Raw genomic sequence first — 20607 nt, forward strand, 5'->3', positions numbered from 1 at the left:
TTAAAATCCCCTACCATAACCACCCTATTATTCTTACAGATAGCTGAAATCTCCTTACAAGTTTGTTTCTCAATTTCCCTCTGACTATTGGGGGGTCTATAATACAATCCCAATAAGGTGATCATCCCTTTCTTATTTCTCAGTTCCACCCAAATAACTTCCCTGGATGTATTTCCGGGAATATCCTCCTTCAGCACAGCTGTAATGCTATCCCTTATCAAAAATGCCACCCCCCACCCCTCCTCTTTTGCCTCCCTTTCTATCCTTCCTGTAGCATTTGTATCCTGGAACATTCAGCTGCCAGTCCTGTCCATCCCTGAGCCATGTTTCCGTAATTGCTATGATATCCCAGTCCCATGTTCCTAACCATGCCCTGAGTTCATCTGCCTTCCCTGTTAGGCCCCTTGCATTGAAATAAATGCAGCTCAATTTATTAGTCCTACCTTGTCCCTGCCTGCCCTGACTGTTTGACTTTCTTCTGTTCTCAGCTGTACCCGTCTCAGATCGATCTCTTTTCTCACTATCTCCCTGGGTCTCACCACCACCACCCCCCCCCCCCCCCCCCCCCACCTTACTAGTTTAAATCCTCCCTTCTTTTACAGGTCACTTCTACCCCAAAAGAGATTCCAAAATGTGAATCCTTCTCCCATACACCAGCTCCTCAGCCATGCATTCATCTGCTCTATCCTCCTATTCCTGCCCTCACTAGCTCGTAGCCCTTGGAGTAATCCAGATATTACTACCCTTGAGAACCTCCTTCTTAAAATTCTACCTAACTCTCCGTAATCTCCCTTCAGAATCTCAACCTTTTCCCTTCCAATGTCGTTGGTTCCAATTTGGACAATGACCTCCTGCTGGCCTTTCTCCCCCATGAGACCATTTTGCACCCTCTCTGATACATCCTTGATCCTGGCACCAGGGAAACAACACACCATTCTGCTTTTTCTCTGCTGGCCACAGAAACATCTGTCTGTGCTTCTGACTACAGAATCCCCTAACACAATTGATCTCTTGGAAGGTGACGTACCCCTCGTTGCATTAGAACCAGTCTCAATACTTCTATTTGTATCTCCAACCGATCCACTCGATCTGATAAGATTTGCAACCAACAGCATTTATGGCAGATATAATCCGCAGTAACCCTTAAATTCTCTTTAAACTCCCACATCTGACAAGAAATACATATCACTGCAAAGGCCATTTCGGCTCCTTCACAATCTACAGACCCAGAAAATAACACCATCTTATTCCTCTACAAACCATCTTATTCCTCTGCCCCAGGTTAAATTAATAGCTATGGCTTATATTTTAAGTTTAATCAAGAGACTTATCTCCACAAACATATAATCAGGAGAGAATCCACTACACTCACTACTGCAGCCTTTCTCTTGGACAGACTTAAAACAACAATTAACTTATCTAATTCTGTGTTGTGAACTTCCCCCAACAGTTCCTCTAAGGTTAGTCGTGAATTTCACTGTTTGTTAATTTTCCCAGATACACTCTGATGTCCAGCAATACACGAATTCAAACAGCAAAGGCGGTAACTGTGCAGGTTCTTCTCTCTCTCTCTCTCTCTCTCTCTCTCTCTCTCTCTCTCTCTCTCTCTCTCTCTCTCTCTTTCTCTCTCTTCCCCCCTGCACTGTCCTCAAACAATGCAACAGCATATAAAACAGTAATTACTGCTCCATTCTTCACTTCCACTTTCTCCCGTAACCCTCGATCCTCCGACTGGTCAAGCATCCATCCATCTCGGCCTTAAGTATACACAAGGACTCTGCACCCATGACCCTTCGTGACGAGGAATTCCAAATTCCAACCCTCAGAGAGAGGAAATTCCGCCTCCTCTCAGTCTTAAATTGGTGCCCTTTTATTCTGAGACTGCTCTCTGGTCCTAGACTCTCCCATAAACATCCTTTCAACACTGACCCTGTCAAGCCTCTTAAGAATACTATTTGAGACGTGACAGGGTAAATAATGAGAGGGTGGTTCCCCAAGTTCGACCTGTTCTCGAGATGTGTAACAATATCTCTGAACAGGTTGATCAAAAATAACCTTTTATATATAAGAGTCTCCCTGTCATATAGAAGGTTAAAGTGTGAGTTAAATTGCAAGGTACCTGTACTTGTTAACTGATATTTTAAGGGCTCCTATGAGAATTTGGTAGTGTCCCTACCTCTGGGCCAGAAGCTCTGGGCTCAAGTTCCATTTGTTACAGAGGTGTGTTACAACATGATCGGAACAGGTTGATTAGAGAATCTCTATAAGGCCAAAAGGTGGCTGGGATTTAAGGCATATGGTTAGTTGAAATAAAGTTGCAAGTAGAAAATATATGCCTGGACCTCTTCAAAAAGCATTTCACTTCTCACGTATGCCATGATCTCCCAGGTTTCAATCATCCCCAGCTGTCAGGCAAGGAAACACAGTAAATAATTTTGCCAGAGGGCCTCTGCTTTCCTGGTATTTGTGTGTTTCCTGAGCCCTCCTGCTTCCCCATCATTTCTATAACTATCCAGATCAAAGACTCTGACACTTTTGAAATAACAATGAATTAGAATTCCAAAGTTTAAGAGTTTAGTTTAAGCAGCACATTGTCAAATTTCCTGATGGGACAAGCCTGTATGTTAATGAGTTATAATCTCAAATGTGCAGAATGCCAAGTCTCCTGAGTTAACTGGTGCCTAATGATACAACTGTCAAACTTTGCACCAATGGTGTCTCAAATGTGGCCTGCATCCATGCTGAACAAGTGTCAAATTGTAGGATTAATGCAAATTGATTCTGATGTAAGGTGGATTGAAATACCTCGCAATTTCTTTCGCTCTGGTGTTAGCTTTGACCACAAAACAGACAGAAACTGCTTGGGAAACTCGGCATGTCTGGCAGCATTGAGGGGAGAAAGCAGAGTCAACACTTCAAATCCATTGACTCTTCTTCAGACTGTTAGACTACATTTGTGGTATAAAAGTGCTTCTTTAAAGTTTGATTTCACTCCTTCGTATCGTTATGCGTATGAATGTCAGCTGAGGGCTATGCGCTTTTGGGCTGTAATGCTGTGGGTAACCCTAAACCACAGCCACAAACCATGGCAGACAGATACTTGATTCATAAGTGGAAAATTTAAAACATTCTCTTGTGCATGACTGAGGTCACCCAGGACAGATCATGGAATACACCACAGCTCAACAGGCTGACTCACAAGTGAATTGTGTTCCACAGCAATGCATCTGTTGCCAGGTTTAATCAATGTATTTTCAGCTATCTCTTCACCAACAGCATGTACTTTCTGGTTCAGCTAGTTCACTGCCACTAATCCTTTCTTCCTCTATGCCTTACTCTAGGGCTTGTTGAGTTATTGATGGTAGGGGATAGACCCACTGGAGAGTCTAAGCAGAACAGGCACTTGTTCTTACATAAGCTAGTTTATCGTTGCACGATGGTAATAGGTATAGTTTATATTAGCTTGCTCGGCATAATTAGTTCAGACTAACAGGGGCTGTGCAGAATCCCTCTCCTCCCATAAACTCAGGCAGCTTGCAACTGTCACCCCTCGAAGTCTATGTGACACCATCAGATTTGGTGGACCTCAATACAACATTGACATTAACCCCTTCAGAACCAGTACTGCACTTTATATAACAGCTGGTTAAATGTAACGTTTTAGTTTTTCCTCTACATCTAGATTGTAAAGGAAATGTTATCGATATAGAAAGTGGTCACATAACCTGCTGTTGTCACTGCCTTCCCTTGCACATGAGAGCTGGGCACGGTGCTGAAATGTTACTGGCATCTGTCTTGTGGGCACGAAGGACTAAACTGTTACAGTGATCTCTAAAGAAGAAAGATTTTTAAAACTGACATCTGCAAGTGAGTCTAGTCTAATGAATACCATTCTTTGTGAACCAAGATCACAGAATCTGTTTTCAGGTTATACAAGTGATAGCAAGTTTTGAGACGATTTGTAGCTCAGATTGAGGTTCTGGATGTAGCTTTGCTCGCTGAGCTGGAAGGGTCATTTTCAGACATTTCATCACCTTACTAGGTAACATCTTTAGTGAGCCTCCAGACGAAGCACCGCTGGTGTTTCCTGCTTTCTGTTTATATGTTTGGGTTTCCTTGGGTTGGTGATGTCATTCCCTGTGATGATGTCATTTCCCATGGTGATTTTATTTCCTGTTCTTTTTCTCAGGGGGTGATAAATGGGGTCCAAGTCAATGTGTTTGTTGGTAGAGTTCTGGTTGGAATGGCATGCTTCTAGGAATTCTCGTGCGTGTCTCTGTTTGGCTTGTCCTAGGTAACCCAAATATAGAAAACAGGAAATGCCAGCAGTGCTTCATCTGGAGGCTCACTGAAGATGTTACCTAGTATGGTGACGAAACATCGGAAAATGAACCTTCCAGCTCAGCAATCAAACCTATATCCAGTATATAAGTGATTTCACAAGAGTATTTCATGATGAGTGATCTATAGAAAAAAAATTGTTTCCCTGAATAAGAAGGGAGTGTGTCAAGTGCGTTCATTGCAGAGAAAGAGTGTTGAAATGATCAAAAATTTAACCATTTGGCCTATTCATATTTAACCTCCCACACTCCCATGCCTCCAGTAAGTGAGCACATTTACCAATGATCCATTTCACCCTTTACCCTCCCATCTCAGGAATCTAGCCACTTTGTTTTGTGTTGAGTATTGTGATGGTCTGCATTGATGCCGTAACCATGCTTCTTTCCCACAATAATTCTGACTGTAAAGGGCATAATCAAGCAACCAAATCAAAAATTCGGTGATTGTTTACGACATGAATTCAACTGCATGCATTCTTTGTTATGCCTACTCTTATCTTATCCTCCAGTTCCTGCATGAACGTGCACTATCAGAAAGTAAAGTCCCTTTAGTAGGCTCAGAAATAATTTGTTAACCCATTCAGCACCTTTTTAAAAAAATTATTCAAAGGAACATACGCAAAATTGCCGAACAATTATTGAGTTGAATTGAGATAAGATTAGAGTGGTGCTGGAAAAGCACAGCAGGTCAGGCAGCAACAGAGGAGCAGGAAAATTGGCATTTTGTTGCAAAAGCCCTTCATCAGGAATAGAGTTAGAATTGAGATAATGCTACTGAATTAACATGTCCGAAAATGATTGGATTTTTCAGACATTCAACTTGAAATATCATTCAAAGTAATTCATAGTGCAATTATTTCAGTCACAGAGTTCAATGTATCAGGTTCACACTATTTTTCATGCAATAACTATCTTCATTTAGCGCTTCGAAAGTGTATATTGTGGCTGTATTGCCAGTCAGAATCTAATAGAGGCTGTAAGTGATGATAAGCTCCTCATATTCCAAGCTAGAACTCTTCCAGAGTTGGGTTTAACCTACAGAGTACCTGACCAATGCACCATTTCAAACATGGCTAATTACTCAAATTGTCTTAAATGAATAGATTTATTTTTGTCTGTGTGGACATGACATTCTTAAAGATTCCCTCAAGATAAGCTGATGCATCACAGCATGTTACTGATCACCGTTTTACCATAGCTGTTCCTGGTCAAGCATTAGTCAAGTAGTGATTCATATAGGGAGTTCTCTAATGCAGAAATGCCTGCTCTTTAGATAATTTTTCGACAGGCAGATTTGGAATAGTGTACTGTTGCAGTCCTGTAACACTTGTAATCTAGTGATAGTATTTAAATCCCCACTATGGCAATTGTGGATTGAATATAATATATTTGTTACTAGTAAAATGATGGTGAAAACTGCTCACTGCTAATTTAACATTTTAAACATCTTGATCTGATCACCACCTCAATCTTCTGCATTTAAAGTAGGTTTGTATAAGCTGACTCCATTAATTGAACCCCTAGATTTCTCAAAGGAAGAGGGAATCTCTCAGGTGTGCTTTGTCTTAGTTTGGGCTTCATTTTAATCTTAGTTCTACTGTCCAATTTTAGAACTGCTGTACCAAATAACTAGTTTGCCAAAACATACTAAACCATAGAATGCTTCTTGTTTGAAGTAGAAAAGCCAGACATTTAATTGAGTTTTAATTGTTGTTGAGTTGAATTAAACTGAACTAAACATGTACTAAGTGTTCTCTAGTAAGCCAGTTCTGAATGTTTTATACTGACCTTTCCCAGCACTTTTGTAGCCTCTTGCCCTGCCTTGATTCTGGATTAAGGCAAGCCTCACTTTCTTCATGCCCCTGGTGCACTGTTAATCTGAGGATAAAAAGAGCAGTTGTCATTTAATGTTTGTGTACTATCACATGCATCCAGCTAAGACAATGAACTGTCGTAACTGCGTTGCTGACACTAACATAAAGGCAGTATTCACATGATTGCATTGATTTTGTAATGCAGAATCATTTTAACTTATCCAGTCCATACTATGTTAATATTTCTTTCCAATACAATTTTTAGGCATCTATGAGTAAAACCCTCAAGTCCTTTCTCCCGGTCTGATTTATCTGTAAAGTACTTGGCTCAGCTCGAGTTGGAGATTCCACTAATCTCTGAGTAAAGAGGTGCCTTCTGAATTGTCTTTTATTGATGATCTCTAATTGGCTCTTCTGTACAAATAGAAACACTCAACTATCTGATGTTTGAACCACTTGGAGCTTAAGTGTTTCCATCGTTGATGTATTAAAAGGATAAGATCAAGATAATAAGCTGAGAAAGATATGCTGATAAATCGATGTCATGAGCATTTATTTTAGTCGAGCAAGAGTTATGGATTTGTAGCTATTCATTCTTTGCAGCATTTTGTCTATATGATGTTAACCAAAAGCGGTGGTGCTTAAAGAAAATGAAAGTATGCATTGTTGTAACAGTAATCCAACTGATCTGTAATATAATACAAAAAAAAGAGGGGAAATGAATGATTTCAATTTGAGCTTGAGTAAAACATTGTATTTTATGTTCACTTGTGGGACATGGGCTTTGCTGGCTGACCAACATTTATTGCTCATCCCCTTGAGAAGATGAGGGTGAGCTGCCTTCTTGAACTGCTACAGTCCGTGTGCTGTAGGTTGACCTATGATACCATTGAGGAGGAAATTCCAGGATTTTGACCCAGTGACACTGAAAGAACAGCAATCTATTTCAACAGCACATGGTGATCGACTCAGAAGGGAACTTGCAAGTGCTGATGTTAGCACATATATGCTGCCCTTATCCTTCTCGACAGAAGTGATTTGTGGGTTTGGAAGGTGCTGTCTAAGGATATTTGGAGAATTGCTGCATTGCATCTTGTAGATAATACACACTATTGCTACTGGGCATCGGTGGAGACGGTGGATGTTGCGGATGTGGTGCCATTCAGGTAGGTTGCTTTGGCCTGGATGGTGTCAAGCTTCTTGAGTGTTGTTGAATCTGCACCAATCCAGGCAAACAGAGTGCATCCCATCACACTCCTGACTTGTGTCTTGTAGATTGTGGACAGTGAGTAGAAAGTTACCCGCTGCAGTATTCCTAGCCTCTGACCTGCTTTTGTAGCCACTCTATTTATGTCATGAGTCAAATTGAGCTTCTGGTCAGTGGTTATCTCCAGGATGATGATAATGGGGGATTCAGTGATGGTGACACCACTGGGTGCTGGTTAGACTTTCTCTTATTAGAGATGGTCATTGCTTGACAATTGTTTGACATTAATGTTACTTGCCACTTTTCGGCCCAAGCCTGGATACTGTCTGGGTCTTGTTGCATTTAAACATGGACTGCTTCAGTATATGAGGAGATCTGAATGGTGGTGCACATTGTGTAGTCATCAAAGTACAATTCCACCTCTGATCTTACAATGGAGAGAAAGTCATTGATGAAGCAGCTGGAGTGGATGGGCCTAGGACACGATTCTGAGGAACTCCTGCAGAGATGACTGGAGCTGAAATGACTGACCACCAAATATCACCACCATATTCCTATATGCCAGATAAAAATCCAACTAGCAGAGGATTTTGCCCCCTGACTCCCATTGATTCTAGTTTCTCTGTAATTCCTTGATGCCACATTCAGTCAAATGTAGCCCTTGATATCAAGGGCTGTCACTCTCACCTCACCTCAAGTTCAGCTCGTACGTCCATGTTTGAACCAAGGCTTAATGAGATCAGGAGTTGTGTCCCTGGTGGAACCTAAACTGAGCAGGTTATTGCTAAGCAGATCCTGTTTAATCGCACTGTACATGATATTTTCCATCACTTTTTTCTGATGATTGTGAGTGGACTGATGGGGTGGTATTTGGCAACAGTGGATTTGTCCTGCTTTTTGTGTACAGATCATATCTGGGCAATTTTGCACATTGTTGGTTAAGTGCGAGAGTTTATAGGTTGTGGGATCATTTTAGCACTGTCTATCATTTTTCTGCTTTTCCTCTTTGGCATGCAAATAATCCTGTTTGATGGCTTCACCAGGTTGACACCGAGTTTTTCGCTATGCCTGGTACTGCTCCTGGCCTGCCCTCCTGACTTCTCCTTTGAACCAGGGTTGATCCCCTTGACTTGATGGAAATGGATGAATACGCAGGCCATGAGGATGCAGACAGCTATTAGGTTTTAGGAGCTGACCGGCTCAATCAGTGGTGCTGTCGAGCCTCTCAGTGATGGACATTGAAATCCTCCACCTAAACTACATTCTGTACTCTTGAGAGCCCCCTTGCCTAGCCCCTCCTCCAACTGTTGTTCAACATGAAGGATTACTGATTCTTCAGCTGAGGGAGGACAATACTTGATAACCTGCAGAAAGTTTTCGTGTCTGTGTGCGACCTGTGCAATGAGAATTCGTGGAGTTGAGAGTCAATGTTGAGGAGTGCCAGGGTAACTCCCTCCTGACTGTGTACCACTCTGCCACTATTTTAATTGAATTTGTATTCCCCCACTTGTTGTGGTGGGAATCGAATCTGGGTCACCAGAACATTAGCTAATTTCTGGACTAATAGTCTAACGATAATTCCCCTCCCCTTTTAAATTCCACCTGCTGCCGTGGTACAGTTTGAACCCACATTCCCAGGGCAATTCCCTGATCCTGTGGACTACGCCAGTTCAGTGACATTACCACTGCACCACCAGAGAGATATGATCAGTATTAGCTAACCCATAAGATGTGAAATATGTGTGGGTACCTATGAAGTGGGTGTGGAACGATCTATAGGAGAAAGGACTGCAGATGCTGGAGATCAGAATCAAAAAGCATGGCACTGGAAAAGCAGGAGCAGCATCCGAGGAGCAGGAGAGTCGACGTTTCGGGAATAATGGTGAAGGGCTTATGCCTGAACTGTTGAGTCTCCTGCTCCACTGGAACAATCTGGAGATGAGTTGGAGACATTTACAGAATCTCTGTTTCACAATACGCCAAAGAAACCATCTTGGGTTTCACAATGCTTGGGCATAGAATGAGGTGAGCATAAATAACCTATATTTTTATATAAAATGAGTTTGCTGTTGGTTTCCATTTGAGGTCATTCTCCAATCCAATTCTTGTAGCTGTAACTTGACGTCTTTTTTTATGATGTCAGTTAGCTGATATCATGGTTACAGTGAAGAAAATTTATTTAGCAAAATGCCAATCATTAATTTTTTATGTCCCTTCTAATTATAGCATTTTAATTGCCAATTGAACATATTTCCATTGTCAGTCCATTAGGCTGCATGCAGCAAAGTAAGAAATTATCACTCAAAAGACATAAACAAATCCTGGGCATTGCACATACACTGAGGGAGGAATTTTAATACTCTGCTCCCTCTCACACATGACAGGAAGGAGAAGGAGACCGATGTCATATTGGTTAATGTGGGACTTCTTGCCCAACCCAGCACTAACAGAATTAGTTAAATTTTAACCACTGAGATTGGGGACACCCATGTGACCTTCTGTGTGACTTTTTCACTGGAACATGGAATTATGACTCTGTTCCTTTGATTTTGATGCCTTGTAACACTGAATGGCTGTTTTCATCATTGCTCAAAGTAAGGTGGGAGCTGCTGGATAAACTGTTCATAGAACACTGTCTGTGCGCCAGGAAGAGCAGCAGTGTTGGTGGGAGCAGAATAAAGCAGTGCTAACATGGTCCTGGATTACTGAACTTCACCCAGCTTGTCAAACATGCATTGATATCTCGTTCCAAATGTTGTACAGTCAAAGCATGGCCACAACTTCTTCATGCAGTCTGATCTTGGAGTTGGTACACTGGCTTTCCCCATTTCCTACTTGGTTACTTGACTGTAAGGGTAACAACTAAATAGCAGCTGGTGAAGAGGCTGGGAGGGCGGCAGAATGGAAACAAATACTTTGTATAGACAGGCGTATATCTGAAGTCTCCTAAATGTCATCAGTAGTCTATTGGGTGGTTGGGTCTGCTGTTTGGGCAGCAGAAAATCTCCCTTTATCTTTGTTCTCGAAAAACTGATAAAGCATATAGAATCCTGGGCAATGTAAATGTAGAGGCAGAGAGAATAAAAACCTGGCACTTATCCTAAATCTTTGTAAATGACTAGTTCAGCTCCAGCTGCAGTATTGTGCCAACTGCTACTTCATGAAGCATGTGAAGGTTTTAGATGTCGAGAGGTTCGCTAGAATAGTTTCAAGGTTGAGTAATGAATCATTTAGAGAGACTATTTAAACTGGTCATGATTTGGAGATGCCGGTGTTGGATTGGGGTGTACAAAGTTAAAAATCACACAACACCAGGTTATAGTCCAACAGGTTTAATTGGAAGCACACTAGCTTTTGGAGCGATGTGTGGACAACCACCTGATGAAGGAGCGACGCTCCGAAAGCTAGTGTGCTTCCAATTAAACCTGTTGGACTATAACCTGGTGTTGTGTGATTTTTAACTATTTAAACAGGAGTTGTCTTTGCTTGAGTCACAAGAAGCCAAGAGTAGCTTTGAACTGCTGAAGGATTTTGAGGAAGAAGGCAAAAGGAAATCTTGTTCTTGGCAATGTAATTAGAAACTGGAATGCAGCTTCAATAGTTACATTTGAAATGGAATTGCAGAGACCTGGGGAGAGAGTGAGGAGAGTGGGACTAACTGGGGCAGACCCAGTGGTTTTTCTGCACTGTATTCTTTGTAGTTTTTACCAGGAACTTGTGAAGCACGAAATATTGAGGTTCACACAGACGTTTTTATTGATTTTTTAAAAAAATGTTGCCTAGTCCCTGTATTCACTGAGCATTTTGTGTGGACTTTCATTTAGTAAGGTGCCAGTCAAGGGTTCAGTACAAACCAAGTGTGAATGATGCCAAAAATTACGCAAGGCTGGGGAAATTTACTGAGTTCAAAATGAGAAGGAGGGGGGAGAAAACTGTGAGAAATTGTTCATGGATGGTTAGACATGCCAGTAACGGGTCCAGACAGGTAATATTATTTAACTCCGATAACTACAGTCAGTGTTTCATGCTTTAGAACTGCCAGTGACGCATGACATTCTGGCAGCTGCAGACAACTGATCCGTTTGAATGTGGGAAAACTGTAACCAAGTGATTACCAGGCTTCTTCTGCTCTCTGAACAGCGCAACAACTTATTTTGCCAGTAAGGCATTAATTGAGTTCAAAAATTAAAAAGCTTGCATTTATACTACATCGGTTAGGTACTTCACATGACCCAAAGTGCTTCAGAGCTAATAAATGCCAAAGGAGATGGACAATCCAATTGAAAATAAACTGTTGGAGATACTGCAAATCCAAAATAAACCAGAGAATGCTGGAAAAACTCAGCAGGTCCAGTAGTCTTTATGGAGAGAGAAAAAAATTGTTATTGTTTTGAGTCTGAAATGACTTATCCAGAACTCTGAATGCTGTGTTTTGATTGAGTGGTAGTTGTCACTGAAGAAAAGGAAGAGCTTGCATTTAGATGTAGCAACAATTGCAACCTCCGGATGTCCTTGGGGCAGTGGAGGGTTGTTGTGAAGTGTAGGTGCCATTGTTATGTGAGCAACCAGAACATCAGTGAGAATTTGCAGGAAGAGCTGATGACTGCTGACAAAAACCCTGGAGCCCGTTACCGAGACCCCTGGGGCCCGTTGCAGAGACCCCTGGGGCCCGTTGCAGAGACCCCTGGGGCCCGTTGCAGAGATGCCTGGGGCCCGTTGCAGAGACGCCTGGGGCCCATTACAGAGACCCCGGAGCTCCCTATTGAGACTCCAGCTGATGTCAGCAGTGACTGCAGGAGCCGTGGCGGAGGAGCACCAAGAAGGGATAAAGATGAACTCTGATTATAGTAAAATCTTGAATTATAGTCAGTGTTTCAAGATGTTACCGTAAGCGTGCCAACACTTTGCATATAACATTCGAAAAACATTTTTCACTGTACTTTTATGTAAGTGACAAATCAAATCAAGCCAATGATTTCCATGTGTCGAAGGAAGGCAATAATTTGCCCTGCCCTGCTCTTTGAATAGTAACCTTGGTACAATAACCATCATCGAGAAGCCACTTCCAGCATTATTGAGCAGTCCCTCAGTAATGTGCTGAATGAACAGCCTGGGTGAGGTGCCTAAATTCATGAGAAGGATGTGAATTTGCATGTAGCTCACTCAGAGGTAAGAATGCCAGGACAAGCCAAGCTGTCATTTAGATGACACAGTGGCTCAGTGGTTAGCACTATTGCCTCACAGCACCAGGGACCTGAATTTAATCCCACTCTTGGGTGACTGTCTGTGCAGATTATGCACATTCTCCCTGTGTCTGCTTGGATTTCCTCTGGGTGCTCTGGTTTTCTCCCACAATCCAAAGGTGTGCAGTTTAGGTGAATTGACCATGAGAAATTGCCTATAGTTTTAAGGATGTGTGGGTTAGGTGCATTAATCAGGGGTACATGTAGGGGAATGGGTCTGGGTGGGTTACTTTTCACAGGGTCGGTGCGGACTTTGGTACGGCATGGTGGCTCCGTGGTTATCACTGCTGCCTCACAGCACCAGGGACCTGGGTTCAATCCCATCCTCAGGCGACTGTGTGGAGTTTGCACATTCTCCCCGGGTGCTCCAGTTTCCTCCAGAGATGTGCTGGTCAGGTGGATTGGCCATGCTAAATTGCCCATCGTGTTAGTTGCATGAGTCAAGGGTAAATATAGGGTAAGGGAATGGGTCTGGGTGGGTTACTCTTAAGGGAGTCAGTGTGGACTGGTTGAGCCGAAGGGCCTGTTTCCAATCTGTAGGGAATCTAATGTAAACTACATGAATAAGTTCAAAGGATCCATCTCATTCTCTATTTTTTTTTGTGGGTTTTGGGCATTGCCACCAAAGCCTCATCCCTAATCCTTATTCAAATATGCGCCTCCCTTTAATTTTGATATATAATTTGTTGCTACCTTTTGGAAGCTTTATCCGCTGTTATATCTTGCATGCCCCAGGGAGAAAGAGGAAGAAACGTGAGGGTGGAGCAAGCTGCAGTCAAACTCTTTAACTGAGTCTTTTATCCTATGAGTAAGTAATTGTCACAGCTAGCGAGGGGCTGTGTTCGTGGATTTTGGAGCATGGAGAGATGTACACTTCGCCATATGCCAGCTGCTAGTTTGTTTTATGTGCTCACTTGGTATCCCTCAAAACTAGTGAACACAGAAGTAAATATTCACTAGTTAAATGTACAAGTTGTATATTGATTTGGACTTCTAAAGGGACAGTCAGATTCCTTTGCCTTTCATTGGGACCGATAGCAAGTGCATAAATGAAACAAAATCATTTTGAATGCTTGAGGGTCCAAACGTATTACATAAAACATCTTCTTTTGAAGATGGTTTAAAAGGACTGTGCAAATAAAACAACCTTTTTTTATGAGGCAAACGTTCTCCTCGATCACCTCTTGGAGATATTTACGATTGTTGAAGTTACACAGAGGCACTATTTGGTAAACCCAGCCAAGTGGCCATTATTGTCCCGGCTCCTCTCTCAATAAAAGATCCTATGACGTGGTTGGAAGAGGCGCATGGAAGTTCTGCCCAGTGCCCTGAGTGATATTCATCCCTGAATCACAGCAACCTAGAGCAGATTATCTGAATGTCGTCATGTTGCTGTTCTTGGGATATTGCTCTGTGAAGATTAGTTTTTATGTTTCCTAATCAAAGTTGTAAAAGTTCAAAAGTACTCAACTGAAAAGTGCTCTGCGACTTCTTGCTGAGATTGTGTAAAGTTTGCAAATCATATGAAGTGGGAACTTCGGACTTGGAGTGGGAGTAGGATATTAGTCCTTTGAGCTACTCTGCTACTCACCTAGGACTGGGGCTGATCTGATTGTGATGATCAGCTTCATGTTTGTCCCGGTATTACCTTTGACTCCCTTGGCTATGGAAAATTCATCTCAATAAATCAATAAGTGCAGTGAACCAGCCTCCTCTGATTTATGGGGTTGTTCAATTCAAATCAACTCCATTCCATTCTCTAAATTTCTCTGTCTCTGTCACATCTGTTCTGATGAAACCACCTTCTGAAGGGAAGCCTTGGAAATGTCCACCTTTTTTGCTCAACTGAGGATTCCTTGCCACTGTGGTTGATAGGGCCCTCAGCCATGTCTGACCCATCTGGTTCTGCCCTCACCCTTCCCACTAACAGGGTCCCTGGTCCTCATTTTTTACCGCGCTATCATCCATATCCAAGGGATCATAGATCGCCATTTCCGCCATGTTCAGTGGGATGCCACCTTTCTATCCCACCTTGCAGGCATTTCACTGGGGCTGTTCCCTCCGGGACACCCTGATCCACTCCTTGTCCTCTCCTCATCCATTCCCAACACTGCCCCCACACCAACCACAACACCTTCCCATACAGCCTCAGAAGGTGTAACATGAGCTTGTTTGCCTCCTCCTTCCTCGCTACCAAAGCTCAGGCACACCTTCCAGGTGCAGCAGCGATTTGCCTGCACTTCACTCAATCTCGTCCACTGCATTCTCTGTTCACAGAATGCTTTCCAGTTCACTGGAAGATGAAACGCAGACTGGGTGGCCGTTTTGCAGAACATCTGGTTTCTGTCTGTAAGAATGACCTTGAGCTTCCAATTGTCTGTCACTTCAACACATCACAGTGTAGCACGGCCAACATCTCTAGTCTCGGGTTTGCTGCAGTGCTCCAGTGCAAGCTGGAAGAACAGCACCTCATTTCCCACTTGGGGACCCTGCAGCCTTCAGGACTCAATACATAGTCCAATAATTATAGAGCCTGAACACCCCATACATGTCTCTTAACCGAACCCACACCCCAAACCCTGTCATGACCTGGGCTGCTTTCAGTGTAGCCAATCCATTTTCACCCAATTGTCTTCTTCCAATTTTGAGCTTTTCTCCTTGTCTGCCAACTCTTTGTCTGCCATCTTTCTTTGTCTCTGTGCACTGTCTCCACCTATCCACTCACCAGCCTCTTCCCGCACAAACAACCCTTTTGTTATCAGTAATAGCACTGTTGGGCGAATGGCACTGTTTCCTACGTACTATCAGATCTGAAAGATAGTGACTGGACTTGGAATGTTAAGACTGTTTTCCCTCCTGCCAGATGCCTGCTAGAAATTCTCCTGCAATTTCTATTTTTGTTTCTCGGGCGTTTTCTGGGTGTACTGGCCTACATTTGTCCAATGTTAATAAAACAGGTTTTCTGTCTATTTATTTTGTAGCTAATGGTGCTTACATTGCTCTTACATTTTTGCTCTTGTTTCTTACATTACAGAAGTAACCACTTTTCAAAAATATTAACTTGCTGTGGAGCACTTCAGAATGCAAGTGTTTCTGACAGTCAGAAATCCATAGTAATCAACATCTAACTAAATTATTCATCTGCCCAATCATAATTGTTCACATTCCAATATTCTCTTCCTAATTCAATCATTTCTTCAATTACCTAGTTTCAGCCCCTCAGGTAAACTCAAGATTCTGGACTTTGCTAGTTGCATTGATTGCATGAATAACCTGTGAACAGATCTATTAATGTTTAATTTCCTTATAATGGAAATCCTTTATTCCATTTCTGATGATTCCTGGAAGTGACATAAAAGGAGAGGTTGTTTCATGCTCTCAGTGGAGAACAATGGGTCGAACAGAGCAGCAATTGTTTGAAAAGGGCTGCAAGGTAGATTGAGTTATTTAGTGCTGGAGGTTAGATGATATCTTTATTTGGTGAACATAAAAACTGCAATTGCTGAGCATAGTGGTGTTCAGTGTCTGATTTTTGCCTCTCTCCATTTTAGTGTTACTTGGACCATTTTATACAATTTGGCCCAAACTTTCCATTGGCCAGTTACATAGTTTCTCCAGTGGAGACAGAACATTTCCACTGCTGCTGTTTAAGTGCATTTAGTTTGTTATAATTTAGAGGAATCCCATGCCATGTTTTGAGACTATTTGTCTTTAGTGTTGGAAGCAAATGGATCTTCAGGAATGGTAGGAATGTTTCAGATACTTGTCCTCTACCAACCAGAAACTCTAAATTAATCTAGTCCCACTTGCCAACATTTAACCCAGTCCCTCCTAAACCTTTCCTATTCATATACCCATCCAGATGCCTTTTTTATATATTGTAATTGTACCAGACTCCACCACTTCCTCTGGCAGCTCATTCCATAGACACACCACCCTCTGCATGAAAACATTACCCCTCAGGTCCCTTTTAAATCTTTTCCCTCTCACCTTAAAACTATGCCCTCTAGTTTTGGACTCCCCCACTCTTGGAAAAAGACCTTGGCTATTCACCCTATCCATGCCCCTCATGATTTTATAACATTCAATTTGCTTTCCCAATTACTTGCTGTACCTAGTCATGGAGATGTACAGCACAGAAACAGACCCTTCAGTCCAACTTGTCCATGCCGATTAGATATCCTAAATAAGTCTAATCCCATTTGTTACCATTTGGTCCATATCCCTCTATTTAAAACCCATCCAGATGCCTTTTAAATGTTGTAACTTTACCAGCCTCCACCACTTCCTTTGGCAGTTCATTCCTCGCCCTCTGTGAAAAAGTTGCCCCTTGGGTCCCTTTTAAATGTCCCCCCTCTCACCTTAAACCTATGCCCTCTAGTTTTAGACTCCCCCACTCTTGGGAAAAGACCTTGGCTAATCACCCTATCCATGCCCCTCATGATTTTATAAACCTTTGTAAGTTCACTCCTGAACCTCCGAGGTTCCAAGGGAAAAAAAACCCCAGCTTATTCAGCCTCTCCCTATTACTCCACATCGGGCAACATCCTTGGAAATCTTTTCTTCATCCTCTCAAGTTGAACAACAATCTTCCTTAGAAGGACGACCAGGATTGTACACAATATTCCAAACGTGGCCTCATGAATGGCCTGTACAACCGCAGCATGGCACCCCAACACCTAGACGCAATGTTATGTCCAATGAAGGCAAGTGTACCAAACATTTTCTTCACCACCCTGTCTACCTGCGACTCCACTTTCAAAGAATTATGCACCAGTACCCCTCAGGCTCTTTGTTCGGCAACGATCTGCAGGACTCTACCATTTACTGTATAAGTCCTGCCCTAGTTTGCATTACCAAAGTGCAACACCTCACATTTATCTAAATTAAACTCCATTTGATGGATATTTCTGGAGAATTAGAAATAATGGGCTGAATGATATAAGAATGTAAGTGAAACGGGCTATGGGCAAGGTACTTGTCCCATAACAACCAGATATTCTAAATTAATCTAGTTCCATTTGCCAGCACTTGGCCTATATCCCTGTAAACCCTTCCTATTCATAGAGTCATAGAGATGTACAGCATGGAAACAGACCCGTCGGTCCAACCCATCCATGCCGACCAGACATTCCAACCCAATCTAGTCCCACCTGCCAGCACCTGGCCCATATCCCTCTAAACCCTTCCTATTCATATACCCATCCAGATACCTCTTAAATGTTGCAATTGTACCAACCTCCACCACTTCATCTGGCAGCTCATTCCACACATGTATCACCCTCTGCGTGAAAAAGTTACCCCTTAGGTCTCTTTTATATCCTTTCCCTCTCAGCCTAAACCTATGCCCTCTAGTTCTAGACTCCTTGACTCCGGGGAAAAGACTTTGTCTATTTATCCTATCTATGCCCCATATAATTTTATAAACCTCTATAAGGTCACCCCTTAGCCTCCGATGCTCCAAGGAAAACAGCTCCAGCCTGTTCAGCCTCTCCCTATAGCTCAAATCCTCCAACCCTGGCAACATCCTTGTAAATCTTTTCTGAACCCTTTCAAGTTTCACAACATCTGTCTGATAGGAAGGAGACCAGAATTGCATGCACATTTATGTACCCATCCAGATGCCTTTTAAATGTTGTAATTGTATCAGCCTCCACCACTTCCTCTGTCAGTTAATTCCATACACGCATCACCCTCTGTGAATTTGAATGGACATCTTTGGTTTTTGTGAGGGCTACCGTTCCCATTCAATTTTTGGCAAGCACTCCTTTCAGCCTACACCTTTACGTATCAGGTGAGGAAAGGATCGGTCTCAACTAGAATGGCCTTTGAGCACTGCAATAAATCAATACTCCGGAAATCGCCCGAGTAAGGGAGGGGAAAAGTAGTCTGTTTGTTCTTGTTTGACATAATCATTGTTTGCAAACTAATGCCAAGACATGCACTACTTACATGATTTCAATCTTGCTGCAGTGAGCTGTTTTTGGAAATATGTCAAAGTTCTTGATCATTTTCGGGTTCAGGCCATTAATTGAACGAACGCACTGGCATCTCAGCGGTAATGTTGCTGTCTCGACTAGGTGAGGCAAAAGAATTGAGAAGGAAAGAAGTCTGGTCAGGTTACAGTAAAAATCCAAAGTTAAAATGGCGTAAAGCAATGAGTTCAATGAAGTTAACAATAAATCACCAGTTCAAATTTCAATGCTCACCTTCATTCTGAAAGCAAAGTTGAAGTAGGAAAAGTACAGTAATCTGAGCTGCAGTCTGAAGTCGAAGATTCATTGTGTTGCACGTATTTGGCTGGCTGAAGCAAAAAAGTGTCGATTTGAACACGCCTTTAAATAACACAAAAATTCCAAGTAGATTAATGGCAGTACGAGTGACCCTACTGTGAGTGTGCAAGAAATGATAGATAAATTGCTTAAGAATGTTGATTTTTGGGGAGTCTCCTGTAAGGGAAGAAGGAATAGGCAAGATGAAGGTTCCAGGAAAGTGAGTTCTTTAGCTCATGGACTTAATGATTTATGTTCAGCGTCCTTACTTGGTCTGGCCGAGATGTCACTCAGACCCAAACTAATATGGGTGACTCTTAACTGCCCTCAGGGTGATAAGGAAGGGGCAATAAATGTTGGCTAGTCAGCGATGCCCACATCCCATGAATTAATTCTTTAAGAAAAAAACATCAGTTTAAATCTAAAGTTTTTGGAGGTCGCGGAAGCTTGGCCAGGTAACTCAGACTAACAAGTAGGAAGGAATGCAGTATGTTTGGTGTGTAAGGCATGTTTCTGCTTTGACTTGAACAGGATGGCTTCTATTGACCAAAGTTGAGAGTGCAGCGCTGGAAAAACAGCCGGTCAGGCAGCATCCAAGCAGCAGGAGAATCAATGTTTTGGGCATCAGCACTTCATCCAGAATGAGGCTTGTGGGCCAAGAGAGGCTGAGAGATAAATGGGAGGGGTACCAGTTTCCTCATTTCCTCTCCCCCCACATTATCCCAGTCCCAAGCCTCCAACTTGGCACTGCCCTCTTGACCTGACGAAGGGCTTTTGCCCGAAACGTTGATTTTCCTGCTCCTCTGATGCACTTTTCCAGCACCACTCTAATCTAAACACTGCCCTGTTGACCTGTCCATCGACTTTCCCATCTATCCGCCTCCACCCTTCTTTCTGATCTATCACCTTCTCCCCCACCTTCATCTACCTATCGCATACTCATGACATGATTGTGAGGAAAATTGAATGTGGGTTAAATTGAGTGGTGGTCAATCTTGCAAAGGTGATGAACTTGGGGGAAAGGTGGGAGAGAAATTGTAGAAGTATTCAAGTCAGGGCTAAAGTTATGAAGGGATCAATAAAACAAAGATTGTATTTCATCTAAGTTGGATGGAAAGAAATCCTTCAGTTCATCATACAAAAATGATACCGTATGCTTGTAAGATTGCTAATTCTATGACAGCTTCAAGAGTCGCTACATATGAGACTGATTCAATGATATGAACAATTAATGCACTGTACATTTCACTTTTACATAAATCAGCAGTGGTCCTGTTGCACCTTCAGATAGCTCCAAATGAACAGTAAGTGATTCATTTGATTGTTGCACAAAACAAAAAGATTGTAGCAGTTTCTTATAAATAAGCGACTTGGTCAGACAACACTGGATACTGATTTGTAGAAGTAATGCAAATGCTCTGCCCGAAACTTTAGCTTTGCCAAGAAAACAGCCTGTCAAATGCAAAAACAGATCATAGCATTTATGTCCTGCTTGACAGTCACAGTTTTACACATTAAAATAATAAGAGCTAACCTTTCTGAAGACACAAGATTGAGAACTGCACTCCTGTGCCTCTGGTCTCCAGGCGCAAAACTTAACAGGAAAGCACAGAGCAAGCTTGACACTGAACTCTGTGTGTTGTGCGATAGTTGAACATGTTGGGAGGATAATCACGTGATTTCCTTAAAATCAGCTCATCTACAGATTGGCAAAGTGTCAGATTTCATTCT

At 42.4% G+C, this 20607-nt stretch overlaps 2 protein-coding genes across 21 annotated transcripts in view; one reads left to right on the plus strand and one right to left on the minus strand.

Moving 5' to 3' along the window:
- Window positions 1-20607, plus strand: part of rassf4a (Ras association domain family member 4a) — a 274406-nt gene that overhangs the window by 38835 nt on the left and 214964 nt on the right. The window lies entirely within an intron of this gene.
- The window catches only part of LOC140484647 (C-X-C motif chemokine 2-like), a 28254-nt gene that overhangs the window by 6942 nt on the left and 705 nt on the right, over window positions 1-20607 (minus strand). Inside the window, exons 1-4 of one of the 3 annotated variants that reach the window (XM_072583209.1) lie at window positions 20411-20540; window positions 18814-18908; window positions 18557-18680; window positions 6129-6218 (exon numbers count right to left, since the gene is read on the minus strand). In XM_072583209.1, coding sequence (XP_072439310.1) covers window positions 6129-6218; window positions 18557-18680; window positions 18814-18886 — 287 coding nt within the window. In that variant the 5' untranslated portion in view covers window positions 18887-18908; window positions 20411-20540. Of the gene's footprint in view, window positions 1-6128; window positions 6219-18556; window positions 18681-18813; window positions 18940-20410; window positions 20541-20607 lie in introns of those variants that run through there. The other 2 variants (XM_072583210.1, XM_072583211.1) reach the window with 2 other exon arrangements.

Source organism: Chiloscyllium punctatum, chromosome 13, assembly GCF_047496795.1.
Source record: "Chiloscyllium punctatum isolate Juve2018m chromosome 13, sChiPun1.3, whole genome shotgun sequence".
NCBI classification, from domain to species: domain Eukaryota; kingdom Metazoa; phylum Chordata; class Chondrichthyes; order Orectolobiformes; family Hemiscylliidae; genus Chiloscyllium; species Chiloscyllium punctatum.